At 34.3% G+C, this 19,658-nt stretch overlaps 1 protein-coding gene across 2 annotated transcripts in view; it reads right to left on the bottom strand.

Annotated features, from left to right (window-relative positions):
- The window catches only part of LOC130447365 (carbonic anhydrase-related protein 10), a 177,240-nt gene that overhangs the window by 54,752 nt on the left and 102,830 nt on the right, over positions 1 to 19,658 (bottom strand). For both annotated transcript variants that reach the window (XR_008910238.1, XM_056784149.1), the window contains exons 4-5: positions 18,143 to 18,334; positions 9,425 to 9,520 (exon numbers count right to left, since the gene is read on the bottom strand). Coding sequence is in view for 1 of the 2 variants with exons in the window: in XM_056784149.1 (XP_056640127.1) it covers positions 9,425 to 9,520; positions 18,143 to 18,334 (288 nt within the window). In the remaining variant the exon portion in view is untranslated. The remainder of the gene's footprint in view (positions 1 to 9,424; positions 9,521 to 18,142; positions 18,335 to 19,658) is intronic.

The following is a 19,658-nucleotide window of genomic DNA, read 5'->3' as shown; positions in this document are numbered from 1 at the left end:
GGATATAGAAAACTGTGGGAGTATCAAAGCTGAAGCTAGAATAGAAAGTGTTTAATGAATATAGAAAACTGTGGGATTTTTAATACTGAAAATTGGTAGAGCTTGTATTAAATTCAGAATAGCTCTCTATCAGATAAACTCACAATTATCAACATCTTTTATGAAAGAATAGAGGTTGAAACATCTCAAGGATCAAGCTAATCAATTGTACTGAATATAAAACAGTGAATATCAATGATAAAAATGGATTTTTGTGGGTAAATACTGTAGCTCCGGGCTCTCAGGAATGTATATGACTCAGTGATATTTTCAGAGAATATATTTCACGTTTTCGAGCTGCAAATATTGATTTGTTTACAGAATTTTCAAAATTAAACGGTTTCGCCACAAACGTTTCGCGTAATCGTTCGAGGATATTTCGTTTTAATATAGAAGAGATACAGAATTTTTTGCGCTGCATTTATTCATGCCTCTTTTTGCTTTTGATATGTTTTTGAGTCAGAGACGCTCGTTAAATTTGTTATTTCAAATTTTTAGATTATTTTCGTTTACTAACCAAAATTTTACATTCGATACAAACATGAACACGGAGGTCGCTGATTATAATTCTCGAAATTGAACTACAACTTCAAGTTTAGTGATATTAATGGTTTCGTCTGAATGTGCGACCCTCATTTAGACCATTATCTATCAATACAAAAAATACAAAATTTTTAAAACACGATATCAGGATTATTACAAACAAAATATAAAGGGTGTCTCATAAATAATGTCTGTTCCTAATATCCCAACATCTAAATTTAAAGAGAATCATCCCTGGGTTTCTTTATGGAGATAATACTCAAAAACAGGGGAAGAAATTAGTAAAAGTTATAGATAAGCCTCCAGGTTAAAAAACTTTTCAAGAATAATATAAAAAGAATTATGGAAAGATCGATTATGAGACTAACTCATTACTCATTCTATATAGCAAATTATAACTGGATGGATGCTGGGTCAAAAAGATTTTGGAGGAGTATGAGGTGGACTTCCACCAACGAGATTGTCTGAAGAGAAAACCATCAAACTGGATGAATGCCGAGCAGAATCGACTCAAATAGTAAGCTTATATCTTGCAGTAAACTTAAAGATGAAGATGACTCAAGACAATGAATTCATGGTAACGATACCAAGGACTTGGGGTGGTGAAATAGTTTTTAAAAAGTGGATAGTGAAATAAATGTTATTTGGAAGATCTGCTTCTAAATCAAACAAAAATATTTTCATATGGATTTGTGATTGGAGAGACATTTAGTTTGAGAAAATTAGTTCAGGGTATTGACTTCACGGATTTATATAAAAAAGCGTGAAATCAATATTTAAAAATCCAACTAGGATTGAAAATATTTTGTTCAAGGCTAGACAGCAACGTATAGCAATCGAAAGTGGAACGTCGGATAATCAATTTGTCAACTTTGCCAACTTTGGAAATACAGGAATTTGATTTCAGCCACCATTTTATTCTACGAAGCTTTGTCAGTTCTATTGTTTAATATATGAACGTTTCATACCCCTAGCGTAGATAAAAAAATAAAATTTCAACCAGATATTTGATATTTCTGAAATTATTGTCAAAATCCTGCACGTTTTGTATGTTCAAAATTTAATTCCTGTTATTATTAAGCCTAATATTTTATCCATATTAACAGAATTGGAAAATGAAATATTTACGAGGAATTTACTTCTACGTCCCTCTTTATCCTGTAAATGGATTTTGACTGATGTTTCCTTCACACATAATTTGCAATCAACTAAAAGTACCTCCATGATTAATTTAATGATATTAAGATATAACGTACTATAATTTTTTATATGAGAATTAGCAGTCATGTCATTCTCAGGACTAATCTGAACCAACAATGTCGTTCATTTCGAAATAGATTATTTAAATAATGGAAAAATAGAAGGATGATATACATGATTTTCTTAACATTTAGAGAACCAAATTTACACCATGACAGAGAAGAAAAACCAAGGAAAAGAACTAGTTTGATGCTAGAGAACTAATAAACCAAAAGGCACTGAAATAAAGAAAGATAATCGAAGGAAACTAAGATGAAACGTTGAAGTTTGATGCTAGAGAACTAATGAACCAAAAGGCACTGAAATAAAGAAAGATAATCGAAGGAAACTAAGATGAAACGTTAAAGTTTGATGCTAGAGAGCTAATGAACCAAAAGGCACTAAAATAAAGAAAGATAATCGAAGGAAACTAAGATGAAACGTTAAAGTTTGATGCTAGAGAACTAATGAACCAAAAACACTGAAATGAAGAGAGATATTCGAAGGAAACTAAGATGAAACGTTGAAGGTTGATGCTAGAGAACTAATGAAACAAAAGGCACTGAAATAAAGAAAGATAATCGAAGGAAACTAAGATGAAACGTTAAAGTTTGATGTTAGAGAACTAATGAACCAAAAGGCACTGAAATAAAGAAAGATAATCGAAGGAAACTAAGATGAAACGTTAAAGTTTGATGTTAGAGAACTAATGAACCAAAAGGCACTGAAATAAAGAAAGATAATCGAAGGAAACTAAGATGAAACGTTAAAGTTTGATGCTAGAGAACTAATGAACCAACAGGCACTGAAATAAAGAAAGATAATCGAAGGAAACTAAAATGAAACGTTAAAGTTTGATGTTAGAGAACTAATGAACCAAAAGGCACTGAAATAAAGAAAGATAATCGAAGGAAACTAAGATGAAACGTTAAAGTTTGATGTTAGAAAACTAATGAACCAAAAGGCATTGAAATAAAGAAAGATAATCGAAGGAAACAAAGATGAAACGTTAAAGTTTGATGCTAAAGAACTAATGAACCAAAAGGCACTGAAATAAAGAAAGATAATCGAAGGAAACTAAGATGAAACGTTAAAGTTTGATGCTAGAGAATTAATGAAGCAAAAGGCACTGAAATAAAGAAAGATAATCGAAGGAAACTAAGATGAAACGTTAAAGTTTGATGCTAGAGAACTAATGAACCAAAAGGCACTGAAATAAAGAAAGATAATCGAAGGAAACTAAGATGAAACGTTAAAGTTTGATGCTAGAGAACTAATGAACCAAAACCACTGAAATGAAGAGAGATATTCGAAGGAAACTAAGATGAAACGTTGAAGGTTGATGCTAGAGAACTAATGCACCAAAAGGCACTGAAATAAAGAAAGATAATCGAAGGAAACTAAGATGAAACGTTAAAGTTTGATGCTAGAGAACTAATGAACCAACAGGCACTGAAATAAAGAAAGATAATCGAAGGAAACTAAAATGAAACGTTGAAGTTTGATGTTAGAGAACTAATGAACCAAAAGGCACTGAAATAAAGAAAGATAATCGAAGGAAACTAAGATGAAACGTTAAAGTTTGATGTTAGAAAACTAATGAACCAAAAGGCATTGAAATAAAGAAAGATAATCGAAGGAAACAAAGATGAAACGTTAAAGTTTGATGCTAAAGAACTAATGAACCAAAAGGCACTGAAATAAAGAAAGATAATCGAAGGAAACTAAGATGAAACGTTGAAGTTTGATGCTAGAGAACTAATGCACCAAAAGGCACTGAAATAAAGAAAGATAATCGAAGGAAACTAAGATGAAACGTTAAAGTTTGATGCTAGAGAACTAATGAACCAACAGGCACTGAAATAAAGAAAGATAATCGAAGGAAACTAAGATGAAACGTTAAAGTTTGATGTTAGAGAACTAATGAACCAAAAGGCACTGAAATAAAGAAAGATAATCGAAGAAAACTAAGATGAAACGTTAAAGTTTGATGTTAGAGAACTAATGAACCAAAGGCACTGAAATAAAGAAAGATAATCGAAGGAAACTAAGATGTAACATTAGAAACGTCGAGGAGAAGATTGTATGGATGCGATTCCTGGGTAATAATCCAAGAAAATGCTTAAATAATTGTGGGAATTGAAAGAAAATTTGAAACAATTCATGTAGAAGAAAAACAAATATTAAACAAACTTATTATCATACAAGTAGTCAAAACGTGACAAGTCATGTGGCTGAATACAAACAAAATTAGAGAGCAAATGAGATGGAGAAGAAGCAGACTCATAAAGAAATGGATAGAAATGGTAATAACAGATTTGCAAAGAGTGAGAATTACTGAGTAGAGACAGAAAGGGAGAATTGGATTGAGAGGTATAATGAAGAAGCACAAAACAAAATTTTTTATCTTTCAACCTAACCTAACTTAATCTGAGCCTATCTAAAATCCTTCATTTCATAACTTTATCTTTTTGTTGCTTTATTTTTTCTCTATTATATACTTTTCCCTGTTGACATTTAAATGTCTGGCGAGTTTATTTGTTGGAGTAATTAATTTAAATCATAATAAATAATCCAATAATTGATTCTAGTTACTTACTCCATGCAATCAAATTCACAATGTGCTAATCCACATTTAAATTTCAAAATATCCACACGACCGTAGCACATTCAAAACAAAGCTAAACGAAATTATGAAAACGTCCTTTAAATTCCCAAATTACAACCCAATTTTCGACAAATATTTGGGGATTCATGCCGTGTAGAATTTAGGCGATGAGGAAGCAGAGAAAAGTAGAAGAGAATTAGCAATTTTAACGGAATGACACATTCAGGAGAAGAGGAAACGATGTCGGGGTGGATTAGCATATTGTGAACGTCGTGCTTTGTTGGTTCGTGAATATTCGACGAGTATTCCGAGGATGGATTTTATGATACGAAAGTTATAACCTCGTAAATTTTCTAGACTTGAATTACAATGACCCGTGTCCTGTTTACGAGCTGCTGTACCATTAAATATTAATTTCTAATACTCCTTATCATGAATCGTTATTTACCGAAAATATTTTTCTTTTTTTAACCCACACTACCGATCAAAAGATTTTATCCACCCCATAATCCATTCTTTCAATAACGTCCGTTATTTGTTTACTTCAAACTAGGGCATTTCTTCATTGTTTATGATTGTGGTTTAGTCCTCATTCCTCGATGTACAACGTGAAAAAAATATGTATCTATCAGGACCGGCTTCGAAAAACCACAACTATTGAAAATAAACGTTTTAGACGATATTTAGTAGCTCAGATCAATGAATCTAGGGATTTGTCTTCTACAGTGAATAAAAGATTCATAGAAATTGATCTTTTTGGAAGGATAGCAGTGAAGAAGAACCTTAAAACGTCAAAATAAAATCGATAGATTACTAAAGTAGATAAAAATTGGACGTATGAAAGATTACAGAGAGTTCTATAGAATTATGAGTCAAAGTTTGAGGTTTTTGGGTATTTATGCGCAGATCACATAAAGAACGGATGTTAGATAGTACGTTTCGGTCAGCACCTGGTTGTCGAAAGGCATCTTGTCATACTACAACGACCTCAAGCATTCCTCGAAGAGTATTGAAATTAATGATACGACCGTCACAGTCGCCTGATCTGAACTCAATCGAATTGTGGTATATATTGTAAAGAAAAGTCAGAAAAAAGTGTCTTACTTCCACTTTTGGAAATATTTAGATCATATAAACGGTTTAATTTGGACTGTTTATCGGTAAAACAATTTATGTACGTCAATGGTCCAATCCCCAAACATGTTGACCAGTCGGTAAAATACGACGAAAGGCCAATAAACGCTAAACCGTCTCCGCTGTTATCCATAAAAAGTAACTGTCCTGAAATGAACACTTTGCCGCCACTCTGTTGAAATTATTAGTTAATACTTTTGTCGTTCCGCATAGCGTGAAAACTGTTGTGACAACCGCGAAAATTGTCGGTTCAACGTTTCGGACACGTCCAATAAACAAACACCGAACCTTTCATTTGCCACAATGAAAACTATAATAACGATCACGGTTATTTTAAGCACGTTAAACCTCGTTAGGTATATGATTAAATTTGATTTTTATTGAATTATATACGAGGTAATTCCTATTAGTTCATCTTTATTAGAGCTAACCAATATCCAGATTAAAATTTACCATGGTGTAGTATGGCCGCCGTGGGATAAACAAATGCGCATGCCGTTAGGTTCTAACCTCAATTATATCTCAAGAGTTGCTATTTGGAAAAGTACAAAATTTCCTTCCGGAATCGGGGATTTGTTGTTTTTTTTTGACTATGCAGGGAATATGAATTATATACGATACGAGGTAATTTCTATTAGTTCATCTTTACTAGAGCTAACTAATATGGAGATTAAAATTTACCATTGTCTAGTATGACCGCCGTGGGATAAACAAATGCTCGTGCCGTAGGTTCTAACCTCAATTATATCTCAAGAGTTGCTACTTGGAAAAGTACAAAATTTCCTTCCGGAATCGGGGATTTGTTGTTTTTTTTTTGACTATGCAAGGAATATGAATTATATACGAGGTAATTTCTATTAGTTCATCTTTACTAGAGCTAACTAATATGGAGATTAAAATTTACCATTGTCTAGTATGACCGCCGTGGGATAAACAAATGCTCGGGCCGTAGGTTCTAACCTCAATTATATCTCAAGAGTTGCTACTTGGAAAAGTACAAAATTTCCTTCCGGAATCGGGGATTTGTTGTTTTTTTTTGACTATGCAGGGAATATGAATTATATACGAGGTAATTTCTATTAGTTCATCTTTACTAGAGCTAACTAATATGGAGATTAAAATTTACCATTGTCTAGTATGACCGCCGTGGGATAAACAAATGCTCGTGCCGTAGGTTCTAACCTCAATTATATCTCAAGAGTTGCTACTTGGAAAAGTACAAAATTTCCTTCCGGAATCGGGGATTTGTTGTTTTTTTTTGACTATGCAGGGAATATGAATTATATACGAGGTAATTTCTATTAGTTCATCTTTACTAGAGCTAACTAATATGGAGATTAAAATTTACCATTGTCTAGTATGACCGCCGTGGGATAAACAAATGCTCGTGCCGTAGGTTCTAACCTCAATTATATCTCAAGAGTTGCTACTTGGAAAAGTACAAAATTTCCTTCCGGAATCGGGGATTTGTTGTTTTTTTTTGACTATGCAGGGAATATGAATTATATACGAGGTAATTTCTATTAGTTCATCTTTACTAGAGCTAACTAATATGGAGATTAAAATTTACCATTGTCTAGTATGACCGCCGTGGGATAAACAAATGCTCGTGCCGTAGGTTCTAACCTCAATTATATCTCAAGAGTTGCTACTTGGAAAAGTACAAAATTTCCTTCCGGAATCGGGGATTTGTTGTTTTTTTTTTGACTATGCAGGGAATATGGATTATATACGAGGTAATTTCTATTAGTTCATCTTTACTAGAGCTAACTAATATGGAGATTAAAATTTACCATTGTCTAGTATGACCGCCGTGGGATAAACAAATGCTCGTGCCGTAGGTTCTAACCTCAATTATATCTCAAGAGTTGCTACTTGGAAAAGTACAAAATTTCCTTCCGGAATCGGGGATTTGTTGTTTTTTTTTTGACTATGCAGGGAATATGGATTATATACGAGGTAATTTCTATTAGTTCATCTTTACTAGAGCTAACTAATATGGAGATTAAAATTTACCATTGTCTAGTATGACCGCCGTGGGATAAACAAATGCTCGTGCCGTAGGTTCTAACCTCAATTATATCTCAAGAGTTGCTACTTGGAAAAGTACAAAATTTCCTTCCGGAATCGGGGATTTGTTGTTTTTTTTTTGACTATGCAGGGAATATGGATTATATACGAGGTAATTTCTATTAGTTCATCTTTACTAGAGCTAACTAATATGGAGATTAAAATTTACCATTGTCTAGTATGACCGCCGTGGGATAAACAAATGCTCGTGCCGTAGGTTCTAACCTCAATTATATCTCAAGAGTTGCTACTTGGAAAAGTACAAAATTTCCTTCCGGAATCGGGGATTTGTTGTTTTTTTTTTGACTATGCAGGGAATATGGATTATATACGAGGTAATTTCTATTAGTTCATCTTTACTAGAGCTAACTAATATGGAGATTAAAATTTACCATTGTCTAGTATGACCGCCGTGGGATAAACAAATGCTCGTGCCGTAGGTTCTAACCTCAATTATATCTCAAGAGTTGCTACTTGGAAAAGTACAAAATTTCCTTCCGGAATCGGGGATTTGTTGTTTTTTTTTGACTATGCAGGGAATATGAATTATATACGAGGTAATTTCTATTAGTTCATCTTTACTAGAGCTAACTAATATGGAGATTAAAATTTACCATTGTCTAGTATGACCGCCGTGGGATAAACAAATGCTCGTGCCGTAGGTTCTAACCTCAATTATATCTCAAGAGTTGCTACTTGGAAAAGTACAAAATTTCCTTCCGGAATCGGGGATTTGTTGTTTTTTTTTGACTATGCAGGGAATATGAATTATATACGAGGTAATTTCTATTAGTTCATCTTTACTAGAGCTAACTAATATGGAGATTAAAATTTACCATTGTCTAGTATGACCGCCGTGGGATAAACAAATGCTCGTGCCGTAGGTTCTAACCTCAATTATATCTCAAGAGTTGCTATTTGGAAAAGTACAAAATTTTCTTCCGGAATCGGGGATTTGTTGTTTTTTTTTGACTATACAGGGAATATGAATTATATACGAGGTAATTCCTATTATTTTATCTTTACTAGAGGTAACCAATATGGAGATTAAAATTTACCATCGTCTAGTATGACCGCCGTGTGGTAAACAAACGCTTGTGCCGTTAGATTCTAACCTTGAAATAAGCGACTCTTTCAGATTGAGGGTCGAAGACAATCTTTTTCTGCCGTTTTCATCAACTATTTGAAGAGAGACAGAACGATCTTGTGTGGAATTATCAATTCGCTGAAGATTATAAAGAAAAACAGTCATATTCGATGTTGAAAAAAGCATCTAGTCACACATCAATGGTCTCCATGTTAAAATTCGTCGATTTGGAATACGAACGTCCACCGTATCGTCCATATTTGACGTAGTGTGGATTTTTTTGTTTCAAAATGTAAAAAATCGGCAATATTTGTGTCTAATGAATAGAGCATCGTTACTTTGCAAATCACAAGAGGTTTTTACATGCTAAAGAATTCAAAGCATCGTTGGGTCAAAAATAATGAACTAAATTTTCATTTTTCTCATATAGAAGAAATAATTTTCGATCCCCCTCGTATGTTCAAACTAAATTAATCTAAGATAAAAAGTGTGTTATCCAATTTGTATAAATAACATTTTTTGGAAATATTTTCAAAATAAAATCAGTTATTTTGCGAATCATTTTTATCTCTATTTAATATGAATTATCATTTATAGCAAAACCATTACGTTTTGCTATAAAAAATCCTTCTAAAATTTTCATCATTAATTCCCTTTTTCCCAAATCCTAAATCCACTTTTATCTAGTTTTTTAATCCACTCACCTGTACCATTAACGAAATACCAACAATACCCTGTGATTTGTGCTGCGCTTCTGACATGTTATGGTATAATTCTTTATTAAAACCATACAATTGAATCTGAAATAAAACAAGGTATTAACTTCATACAACGAAGCCAATTGCCTCGAATCGATTTCTGATATTCAGCTCCAATTCATCGAGATAAATCGGAAAATATAAAAGTATTTGATACTTGATTTAGTCTTTTTATAAACAAGAAAAACAGAAAAAATATTAAAAAGTACAGTTTGATACACGGTTTTATTAATCAAGTCTTCAAACTTCAAACCAAATTTCAATAAACCGCCGTAGCTTTCATGTTGTCTTGATTTGGAATAGCCAAAAGGCAGTGCTGCTATCTATGGATGAACGCTAGAAGTATAGGGAAGAAAATTTTGACATAAAAGCACATAACCTTAAATCGACTAGTTAGTTAAGACCTGTATGTATGTATATTACACTTTGCACAACTTTTGTCGAATTTAATTCGCCTTGACATACCCATAGATCTAAGATTAATCACCTGTCATGATTATTTTTACCATTTCTTCGCACCAATCGACTCGATTGTCAAATTATATCACATGACGATCAGTTTACGCACACCATCGATGTTTTCTAGCACGACAGCGGATTTTGGACGACCTTTCACAAAATTAATCATGATCGTATCTCGAAAACCAAAAATCCAAACGATCTGAAGATGATGCATAGCACAAATATTAGATACAACATGTTCTGATTACGTTCACCATTAAAACTTTATGTTGGCGATATCAGATTTGACGTATCCATAACAGTGTTGCCATATCTCGAAACTTAAATAGCAACCCTCGTAGTATCTCAGATATATTCCGTTATAAGTGCAGTTTTCCGTATTTTCCACTAAATCGAATTTCCCGTAGCATCTTCGTGCATTTGAACGAAACTTTCTAATAAAAAATATTCGTATCCGGAGGGGTTCTTTAGTTATTTGATATAATCCGGTAAAAATAAAAAAAGAACATATTTAACTTCCGCGCTTTTACAACTCCATTCACGTGAATCCTTTTAGAGTTGTAGTTCGTATTCATGGCGGCGCACGATCCTTTTCAGTTTCTTCTTCTCTATACATATTATATTAGTATATACAAGTGTACGTGTATCAAGTATGTAGAAGATGTAGAGTAATAAACTTCGAAGTAATTCAATTTTTCAACTCGATTATAATATTACGAGAGCTTCTAATATAATCGATTATCATCGATTGCTCGATTGGTTCAAATTGTTCTACAGTGTTGTTGAAGTAAAGTTAGTCCAAGAAATATGCCAGAACATTTGGTAACGACAGAATCTAGCAAAAAATATAACCAAGCTTTCCAATAACCACGTTTCATCATTAAGAAATAAAATTATGGAGATTAACCACAAGTTTATTGATTTTCGGTGCTATAAAATTGTTCTCTTGAAATTGAAATCCGTCCAATTACATCCAAGTTATGTCTTCACGAATATTGTTGAGTTTTTTTTTATAGAATTTGGCTTTTTCAATCTAAAAGATATGCATATATCACACTAAAGTTACTAAGACCAGTTTTTTATTAATAAAATGATCATTTTGTACAATATATATTTCCACAAATCTATCTATCATTTTCCTCAATTTGCAAAATTTCAACAGTTTCATTATCCATAGAATGGTGTTCATATAAAACGTATCCGGCAAACGAGCATTTGTTCGGGTATAATTAACAGTCACTTTTATGAGGGGTTATCTGATTAGTGAGTGACCATCACAATTTTAACTAATCATGTCAATCCAAAGGTTATGAGGATATGAGTTTCCGTTAAAAAGTATTTTTTTTTCACGAAATATTAAGATTAGAAATATAAGAGCTCAATTATTGTGGAATTGTGGCAAACAAGTACCTATATGTGCACTATCTTTAAAATGTTATCTTAAGCTTGATGAAATACTGAACTAACAAAAAATCATAGTGAAGGAATTTGAGGAAGATGCAATCAGCGAGGCCCACAGGCTAATTCAAAGCCAGGAAATCTCACAGGTCACAGGATTCTAGAGCTAATAAAGCTAGGAAGTCATGACACACCAATCATCCGGTAGCTTGAAATATACCTCTTCGATACACAGGTGGTATGAACCTAGCGCAAGAAGCTGGACTGGTCATTTCTGTATCAAAATGCAAGTTCTTCATACCTATAGGAAAAACAACCACCATTTTTATGTAGAGCTGCTAGCAATACACAAATGTGCTCAAGAGTATTTGGATAGAAACCTCTCTAAAAAGAACACAACGTCCTGAAAGCTATTAAAGTACTAACTAACAAAAACCAAGTAACTCTAATTTGACTCCCAGGCCATCAGGGTATACCAAGGTGCCAAAAAAGGTTCATACCTTAGACCAAAGCCCTTCTGTGCCACATCAATAACGAACTAAACGAATAGCTAAAGAATCAGATGAAGTTTTACTGGAGAAACACTTCAGGTCTAAGACAATCCAAAAGATTCATAACCAAATCAGCTAAGAAGTCTAAAGAACTTCTAGTGATGACCAGAAACGATATGAAACTGGGGGTGGGTCTTCTGTCAGGTAACTACCTTGTCAAACACCACTTTAAGACAATGGGGATGGAAGAGAACGACAACTACAAGGCTTAATAACTTGAAGGAGTAATATTAACATCTTTGGGAGGAGTCTATGTATTTTGGAAGAATCTGGTTCAAAGTATCTTGTAGGAATAGGTTATAGAGTGGCTGTTAAGCCAAAACGATTCTCCAAAACAATCTACAATCTACTACTAGCGCAATTTATGTCTTTGATCGACCATATGAGCCTGGTAGATATGTTTCGGAACAAATGTGGTTCTCACTAATAGTTTGTCGACTCAAGTTAATGCTGATGTAAGTAGTTTCGTAAATATTACATAATAAAAATGATCTCTATAGCGACAACGGGTATAAAAGAGATTTAAGCGTGTCGCTTTCGTGACTGTATCCCATTAAAAAATCTTTAAATCGCTACTAACGAACTAATACTCTGTATACGTCTAAGAAGATTTCACAGCCAAATTAGAAAGTTTAAAGTCGAGTCAGCTATACGACTAGCGACATTAATGACTTCAGAATTGCTCTAAAAAGTTTATAAAAATGAGAAGATGCTCTCCATTACGCTTTGGAAATAAATATCTAGCATCTTATATATGTCGCTAATAACTCTGGACAGTTTGGAGTTCCAAGAATAGAACGAAAAGTTTCTCAAGAAATATTCGATCTAATAATGTCGGATTCGATTCATACAACTGGAATATAGAGAAAAAATAAATACTTGCATCAAAAACATGTTCGAAAATGACTATATCTTATAGTCCATTCATCCCAGCTTCAATGTAACCATATATTTATTGACGTAAACTGATAGTGATCAGAAAATGATCAATCAATCATCAAACGTCGTAGGACGATCTTTTTAAAGTGACAAGTCACAATAATCAAAGTTCGATAACTTCTCATAACTTATACCAACGAAACATCTATACAAAACGTAAATTTAAACTGGAGACAAATCTATCGGTTCGGGTTGATTATCGACGAGATGTTCTGGCTTTTGAACTGCTACTGGTTGACTTTGTAAGTAGATAGAGCTATGCCATATATAACAATACTAATTCTCTAGTTTACTGCTGCTTCTGTTGTGATTGTCCTGGTGCGTCATCTCCTGGAGACAAATATATCGGTTCTGGTTTGTTATCGACAAGATATTGAGGATTTTGAACTGCTGCTGGTTGACTTTGTAATTAGATAGAGCTACGCCATATATAATAATACAAATTCTCTAGTTTACTGCTGCTTTTGTTGTGATTTTCCTGGTGCGTCATCTTCTGGAGACAAATCTATCGGTTCTGGTTGATTATTGATGGGATGTTGTGGATTTTGAGCTGCTGCTGGTTGACTTGTAAGTGGATTGAGTTCCGCCATATATAAGAATATAAATTCTCTAGTTTACTGCTGCTTTTGTTGTGATTGTCCTGGTGGGTCATCTTCTGGAGTCAAGTGTATCGGTTATGGTTTGATTATCGACGGGATGTTATGGATTTTTAGCTGCTGTTGGTTGACTTTGTAGGCGGATAGAGCTACGCCATATATAAGAATATTAATTCTCTAGTTTACTGCTGCTTCTGTTGTGATTGTCTTGGTGCGTCATCTCCTGGAGACAAATATATCGGTTCTGGTTTGTTATCGACCGGATATTGAGGATTTTGAACTGCTGCTGGTTGACTTTGTAATTAGATAGAGCTACGCCATACATAATAATACAAATTCTCTAGTTTACTGCTGCTTTTGTTGTTATTTTCCTGGTGCGTCATATTCTGGAGACAAATCTATCGGTTCTGGTTGATTATCGATGGGATGTTGTGGATTTTGAGCTGCTGCTGGTTGACTTGTGAGTGGATTGAGTTACGCCATATATAAGAATACAAATTCTCTAGTTTACTGCTGCTTTTGTTGTGATTGTCCTAGTGGGTCATCTTCTGGAGTTAAGTGTATCGGTTCTGGTTTGTTATCGACGGGATATTGAGGATTTTGAGCTGCTGCTGGTTGACTTTGTAGGCGGATAGAGCTACGCCATACATAACAATTCAAATTCTCTAGTTTACTGCTGCTTTTGTTGTGATTGTCCTGGTGCGTCATCTTCTGGAGTCAAGTGTATCGGTTCTGGTTTGATTATCGACGGGATGTTATGGATTTTTAGCTGCTGTTGGTTGACTTTGTAAGTAAATAGAGCTACGCCATATATAAGAATACAAATTCTCTAGTTTACTGCTGCTTTTGTTGTGATTGTCCTGGTGCGTCATCTTCTGGAGTCAAGTGTATCGGTTCTGGTTTGATTATCGACGGGATGTTAAGGATTTTGAGCTGCTGCTGGTTGACTTTGTAGGCGGATAGAGCTACGCCATATATAAGAATACAAATTCTCTAGTTTACTGCTGCTTTTGTTGTGATTGTCCTGGTGGGTCATCTTCTGGAGTCAAGTGTATCGGTTCTGGTTTGATTATCGACGGGATGTTATGGATTTTTAGCTGCTGTTGGTTGATTTTGTAAGTAAATAGAGCTACGCCATATATAAGAATACAAATTCTCTAGTTTACTGCTGCTTTTGTTGTGATTGTCCTGGTGCGTCATCTTCTGGAGACAAATCTATCGGTTCTGGTTGATTATCGACGGGATGTTCTGGCTTTTGAGCTGCTGCTGGTTGACTTTGTAAGTAGATAGAGCTACGCCATATATAACAATATAAAACCTCTTAAATGTCGCTCCATATTTTTTTACAACCACTAAATCACTCTTCTCAACTATTCAACAGCTTCTTTTAATATGGAAAATAAAATTTTTTTTAGTATTTTTTTTAGTTTTTCCCTCATCTCCGCTGGTGTTTTTCTGCTACTTTCGGAATCAATAAAAGCTAGGATGGAAAATAAACGGGGGAAAAAATAAATGATTACATTTCCGCAACCCTACGTACGCGTTTCCAAGGTCTAACAACCTCTTCTAAATGTTTTAAGGAAATTGAAAAGCCTCTACCCATAAACCATAAGGATTAAACGGCCTTATTCAGATGGTAGTTTGTTTCAAAATTCTCCGCGAATTCATATATTAATGTCTCGAATGTAGAAGTTTATTTTCATATGAAGATTGATTATTAATTTGAGTCAAATCAATTTTTTTTTAAAATAACTTATGATTGATTTTATCGAATAACGAAAAACAATCAATCTAATATTTCAAGTGTTATATGTGGAATAAAATTCGTGTCAAAGGTCCTATTTCGGTGGAGACTAATAACACTTTCCGTTGAAAAAATTCCGTAATCCGATAATACGAGTGAATGCTTTTAATTCCTAGTGGAGTTGCGTCGGTGTATTCTTTCGGAATACGAAATCTTCCAAGGAAAACAAAATCCTACGACAAGATTACCTCCACGTCTTTATGTTAGTGGATCGTTTGATACTGAAGATGTAATCCTCCGCGAAAACATCCCTTGAGATACATTCAACTAACAATTGCTACTCAGTGACTGAAACGACGGAAGTTACAAAGGGAGGAATGTCGTCAATTGTGAAAATTTATCGTAATAAAGATTATAAAAATCATCAAAGCCACGAAAACCCTGATGGTGTACAGAAACTTCGCAGGGAGGAATTGGGGGTAGTAGTTTGGGGTACTAGGAATAATCCAAACACCAAGAGAAACAATCTCTCATGGGACTAAAGACTTGCTTGGAAATGTGCAGCTGGAGCCATGAAATGACGCTGCACTAGAGGTAAGTCTAAGCCTCCCACATGGTTTTGAAAAGCGTGGCAAAAAAAACAATCAAACCGTAATTTAAAAATGACCAATCAAGAAACAAGCTACAGGATATAATACTAAAGAAATTCCATTAAAGGGTACATAGAAGGTTCTAAAACAGCATTGAATAGGAATGTACAGCTCCAGAACCAAAAACTGAGAAAGCTTTGGTAAGGCACCAATCATTTTTCAAGTAGAAATGGAGAGAAACGAAACGTTTGACACTCGCTTAAGCAGGGATAAACAAACCTTTCAAAGAAGGGTTCACTTCTGTGGTATCCGCTTCAGAGCAATAGCAAAGGACGAAACTTCTATTCAAATTCTGTCGAAGTGTGACACGCTACGGGATTTCAAAGCATTTGGGATCGTATTAAATAGAAAAAGGAAGATCCCCGGAATGGATTAGCTCCTCTATATCGCGGCTAGAAAACGGGGAAACAACAGATCCTTTGGGATTACTTAATAACCCAAAGTTTGTAAGTAAACTTCTTTCTTTGTATTTTTGTCTTAATATTTATTTTAGTCGTGGATAAAATATAGTATTCACACTGTATAATGAAACTAGTACGTTTTTAGAAGCAGTCATTCGGATATAGAGGGAGAAAAACGTTGTAATAGAATCAAAACACGTAGAAATTGAAGTGTGTGTATACATAAATTGAGTTATGTTTGAATTCTATACATCCTATTTGCTGAAATAAAATTTGGAAAATGCGTTTTTTTCTTAACACTCTACACGTTTCATCGGAATGCTGGAGACTTTCCGAAAAGGTCTTTGGGGAGTTCGTTATTCGTATAAATTTATAAACTAAATTTTTGTCATAATTACATTTAATAATTTGTCTATAGTACATTCAAAAATTATAGTTACAAATATTCTTACTTTCGAAGATATAAACAATATTTTTTCTATTACTTTGCGTGAATTAAATGCTATAGAAACACTTACTTTTTACGTACTTTGAGCAGTAATGCGTAAAAAATGTATTATTAAGGTCTCTGTATGAGAATTACCATTAAACTTTTGTATTTTGATCAAATAGAAAAAATATTGTATGCAATTCGTGTGTAAAGGCCTTTTTTCGATTTATGTGATTGTCGCAATTCGTCGAAAAAAGGCTACTTTACACACTTCTTATATAAATGTTATATAAATAACTAGGTTTATTTAATTCGATGAAAAATTAATTTTGTTTTTTCGGGAACGATTTGAATGTTTGAAGGATATTATAATAAATTGTTACATGCAATCGGGTGAATTTTATTTATTACTTACGTTTTCTTGGAGATAAAGATAATATGAAAAAATTAACACGTATGACATATTTGAAACACGGAAAGAGTATTTTGGAAAAAATCCAGTCACAGAAATGGAAATATAACAAAAGAACCATAATTGAATAGTGAAAGGGAAAAATGATAATGAAGGAAATCACGGAAGATGGAGTTCAAGGAAATTAAAACAGAAAAAGCTTTTGGAGGTCCCTCCATAAAAGCGGAAATAATTATTTACTCGGGGTGAACATGAATGGAACGGCTATTAAAGATACCTCAGTATAACACAAATAAAGACCAAAACCAAGACCAAGACCAAGACCAAGACCAAGACCAAGACCAAGACCAAGACCAAGACCAAGACCAAGACCAAGACCAAGACCAAGACCAAGACCAAGACCAAGACCAAGACCAAGACCAAGACCAAGACCAAGACCAAGACCAAGACCAAGACCAAGACCAAGACCAAGACCAAGACCAAGACCAAGACCAAGACCAAGACCAAGACCAAGACCAAGACCAAGACCAAGACCAAGACCAAGACCAAGACCAAGACCAAGACCAAGACCAAGACCAAGACCAAGACCAAGACCAAGACCAAGACCAAGACCAAGACCAAGACCAAGACCAAGACCAAGACCAAGACCAAGACCAAGACCAAGACCAAGACCAAGACCAAGACCAAGACCAAGACCAAGACCAAGACCAAGACCAAGACCAAGACCAAGAACAAGACCAAGGCCAAGACCAAGACCAAGACCAAGACCAAGACCAAGACCAAGACCAAGACCAAGACCAAGACCAAGACCAAGACCAAGACCAAGACCAAGACCAAGACCAAGACCAAGACCAAGACCAAGACCAAAACCAAGACCAAAACCAAGACCAAGACCAAGACCAAGACCAAGACCCAGACCAAGACTAAACCGGTCCTGGTCTTGCTCTTTCTCATCAATAATTTAGTCCAATATGAATAAAAATTCAATTATTTTCCTATATCATCATCTTTTTGTGGACAGTATAGATAGTTTAATCGTCTAATATAAATAAATTTGAAGATTAATAGATTTTTTTCTTACCTCTGCAGGAAACGAATACCCATGAATATAGTGCTCAGAACCTTGCTGATTTTCAGTACCATAATGAATATAAATTTCTTCGAATTGATACCGATACGCTAATGGTCCTCCTGTTATATTAACGAGTGTTTTACTATCTTTATCTATCCGAAATACCAATGACTGACCGGTATTATGTAGCATTCCATTTACCTGAAAACCAATCGAATGGTCAACAATAAATATAAATACAAACTAATAATTTTGATAAAATAATAAGCTCCAAATACAATCGTGAACAAAACAAGCAACTGTTGCTAAATCTGCTCGCTCCAACACCAGTTTCAATCAAAACCAACTCGGTTCTTGTTTCTATTGAAATACCCGCCAAACTATGTAGGAACTTCCTCCAAAAGCCACGTTTTCTTTTAGACAAACCACGTGAATCTTCTATAGACTCATTTTCTTATGCGACTACCAAACTAAACCCCATTGTTTTACAGTCTAATTAACGTGTTTTCTGGGAAATAGGGCTCCGTGGGCTGGGGTTAATTTCGGGCTAGTAGCTGGCCTTTTTGGCTCAAGTTTAGATGTCTCTTGGAGGTGCAAGTTTCTCCTCGATGGAAGTTACCAGTCTTTTGGTAAACTTTGGAACCAGTAGACCGATTCATGTTCAGCGTACTGGCCACTTTTTGCTGTCCTTGTCATAATAGGATAACAGTTTGAGCAGGTCATACTAAGAAAAATGCTATTTCATGCTCAGTTTTTTCACCAGTGACTACGAAATTTCAAAAAATGCGTATTTCGTTCCTTTTTTTTTCAAATGAATACAATTTATTCACAAAATATTCATTTAGTATAGCTCTTCGAAATCCTATAGTTAGTGGAGTGATTTTTTTGTGAAAAATCAAAGTTTCCTCGTTTGGAAATAAACCATTAAAAAACTCAATCACGGAATCATTTCCTTCGCTTTTGAAAGGTAAATATAAAAATCGGGATAAGGAAATGAGCCCAACGAATAAAAAACAGACAGATTTAACGAAGCAAATTTCGCGAATAATTTAGACAAAATGCAAGTCACAGACTTAAGTGTTTTTAGCGTGATTGAATTTTTTTTCTAGCTTTCCTTCTGGATTCAAAGTCAGTTTAACTGATGTATAATGATCTAAATCATTAGTGGCATACCGCAAAACCGCACATAGAATGATAGATTATGCTCTCGACCGAAGAGTAATTTTACTGATATATATTTTTCTTTTCGGAAGCAATCACCATTTGTAATGGATAAAATATTCAGTCTTTCCGTCTCTCTAAAGATAATTTTAGATTCAATATATTGTGCGCCATTAACAACGTTTAAATGTACGAGGTCTAGCTATTAAATAACGATACCATTTACGAAAAACGGTTTTATTATAAAAATTATTCTACATTCGAATGCTTTCCTTCAATATACTTCCATCCTCTCGCCATATACCTTCCCATACGTTTTTTCCATTGATCTAAGCAGCCCTGGAAGTCTTCTTTGGTTCCTTTT

The sequence above is a fragment of the Diorhabda sublineata genome, chromosome 8 (assembly GCF_026230105.1).
Source record: "Diorhabda sublineata isolate icDioSubl1.1 chromosome 8, icDioSubl1.1, whole genome shotgun sequence".
Taxonomy (NCBI): Eukaryota; Metazoa; Arthropoda; class Insecta; order Coleoptera; family Chrysomelidae; genus Diorhabda; species Diorhabda sublineata.
The sequence above is the reverse complement of the archived record's forward strand: the minus strand, read 5'-3'. Positions and strand labels throughout refer to the sequence as shown.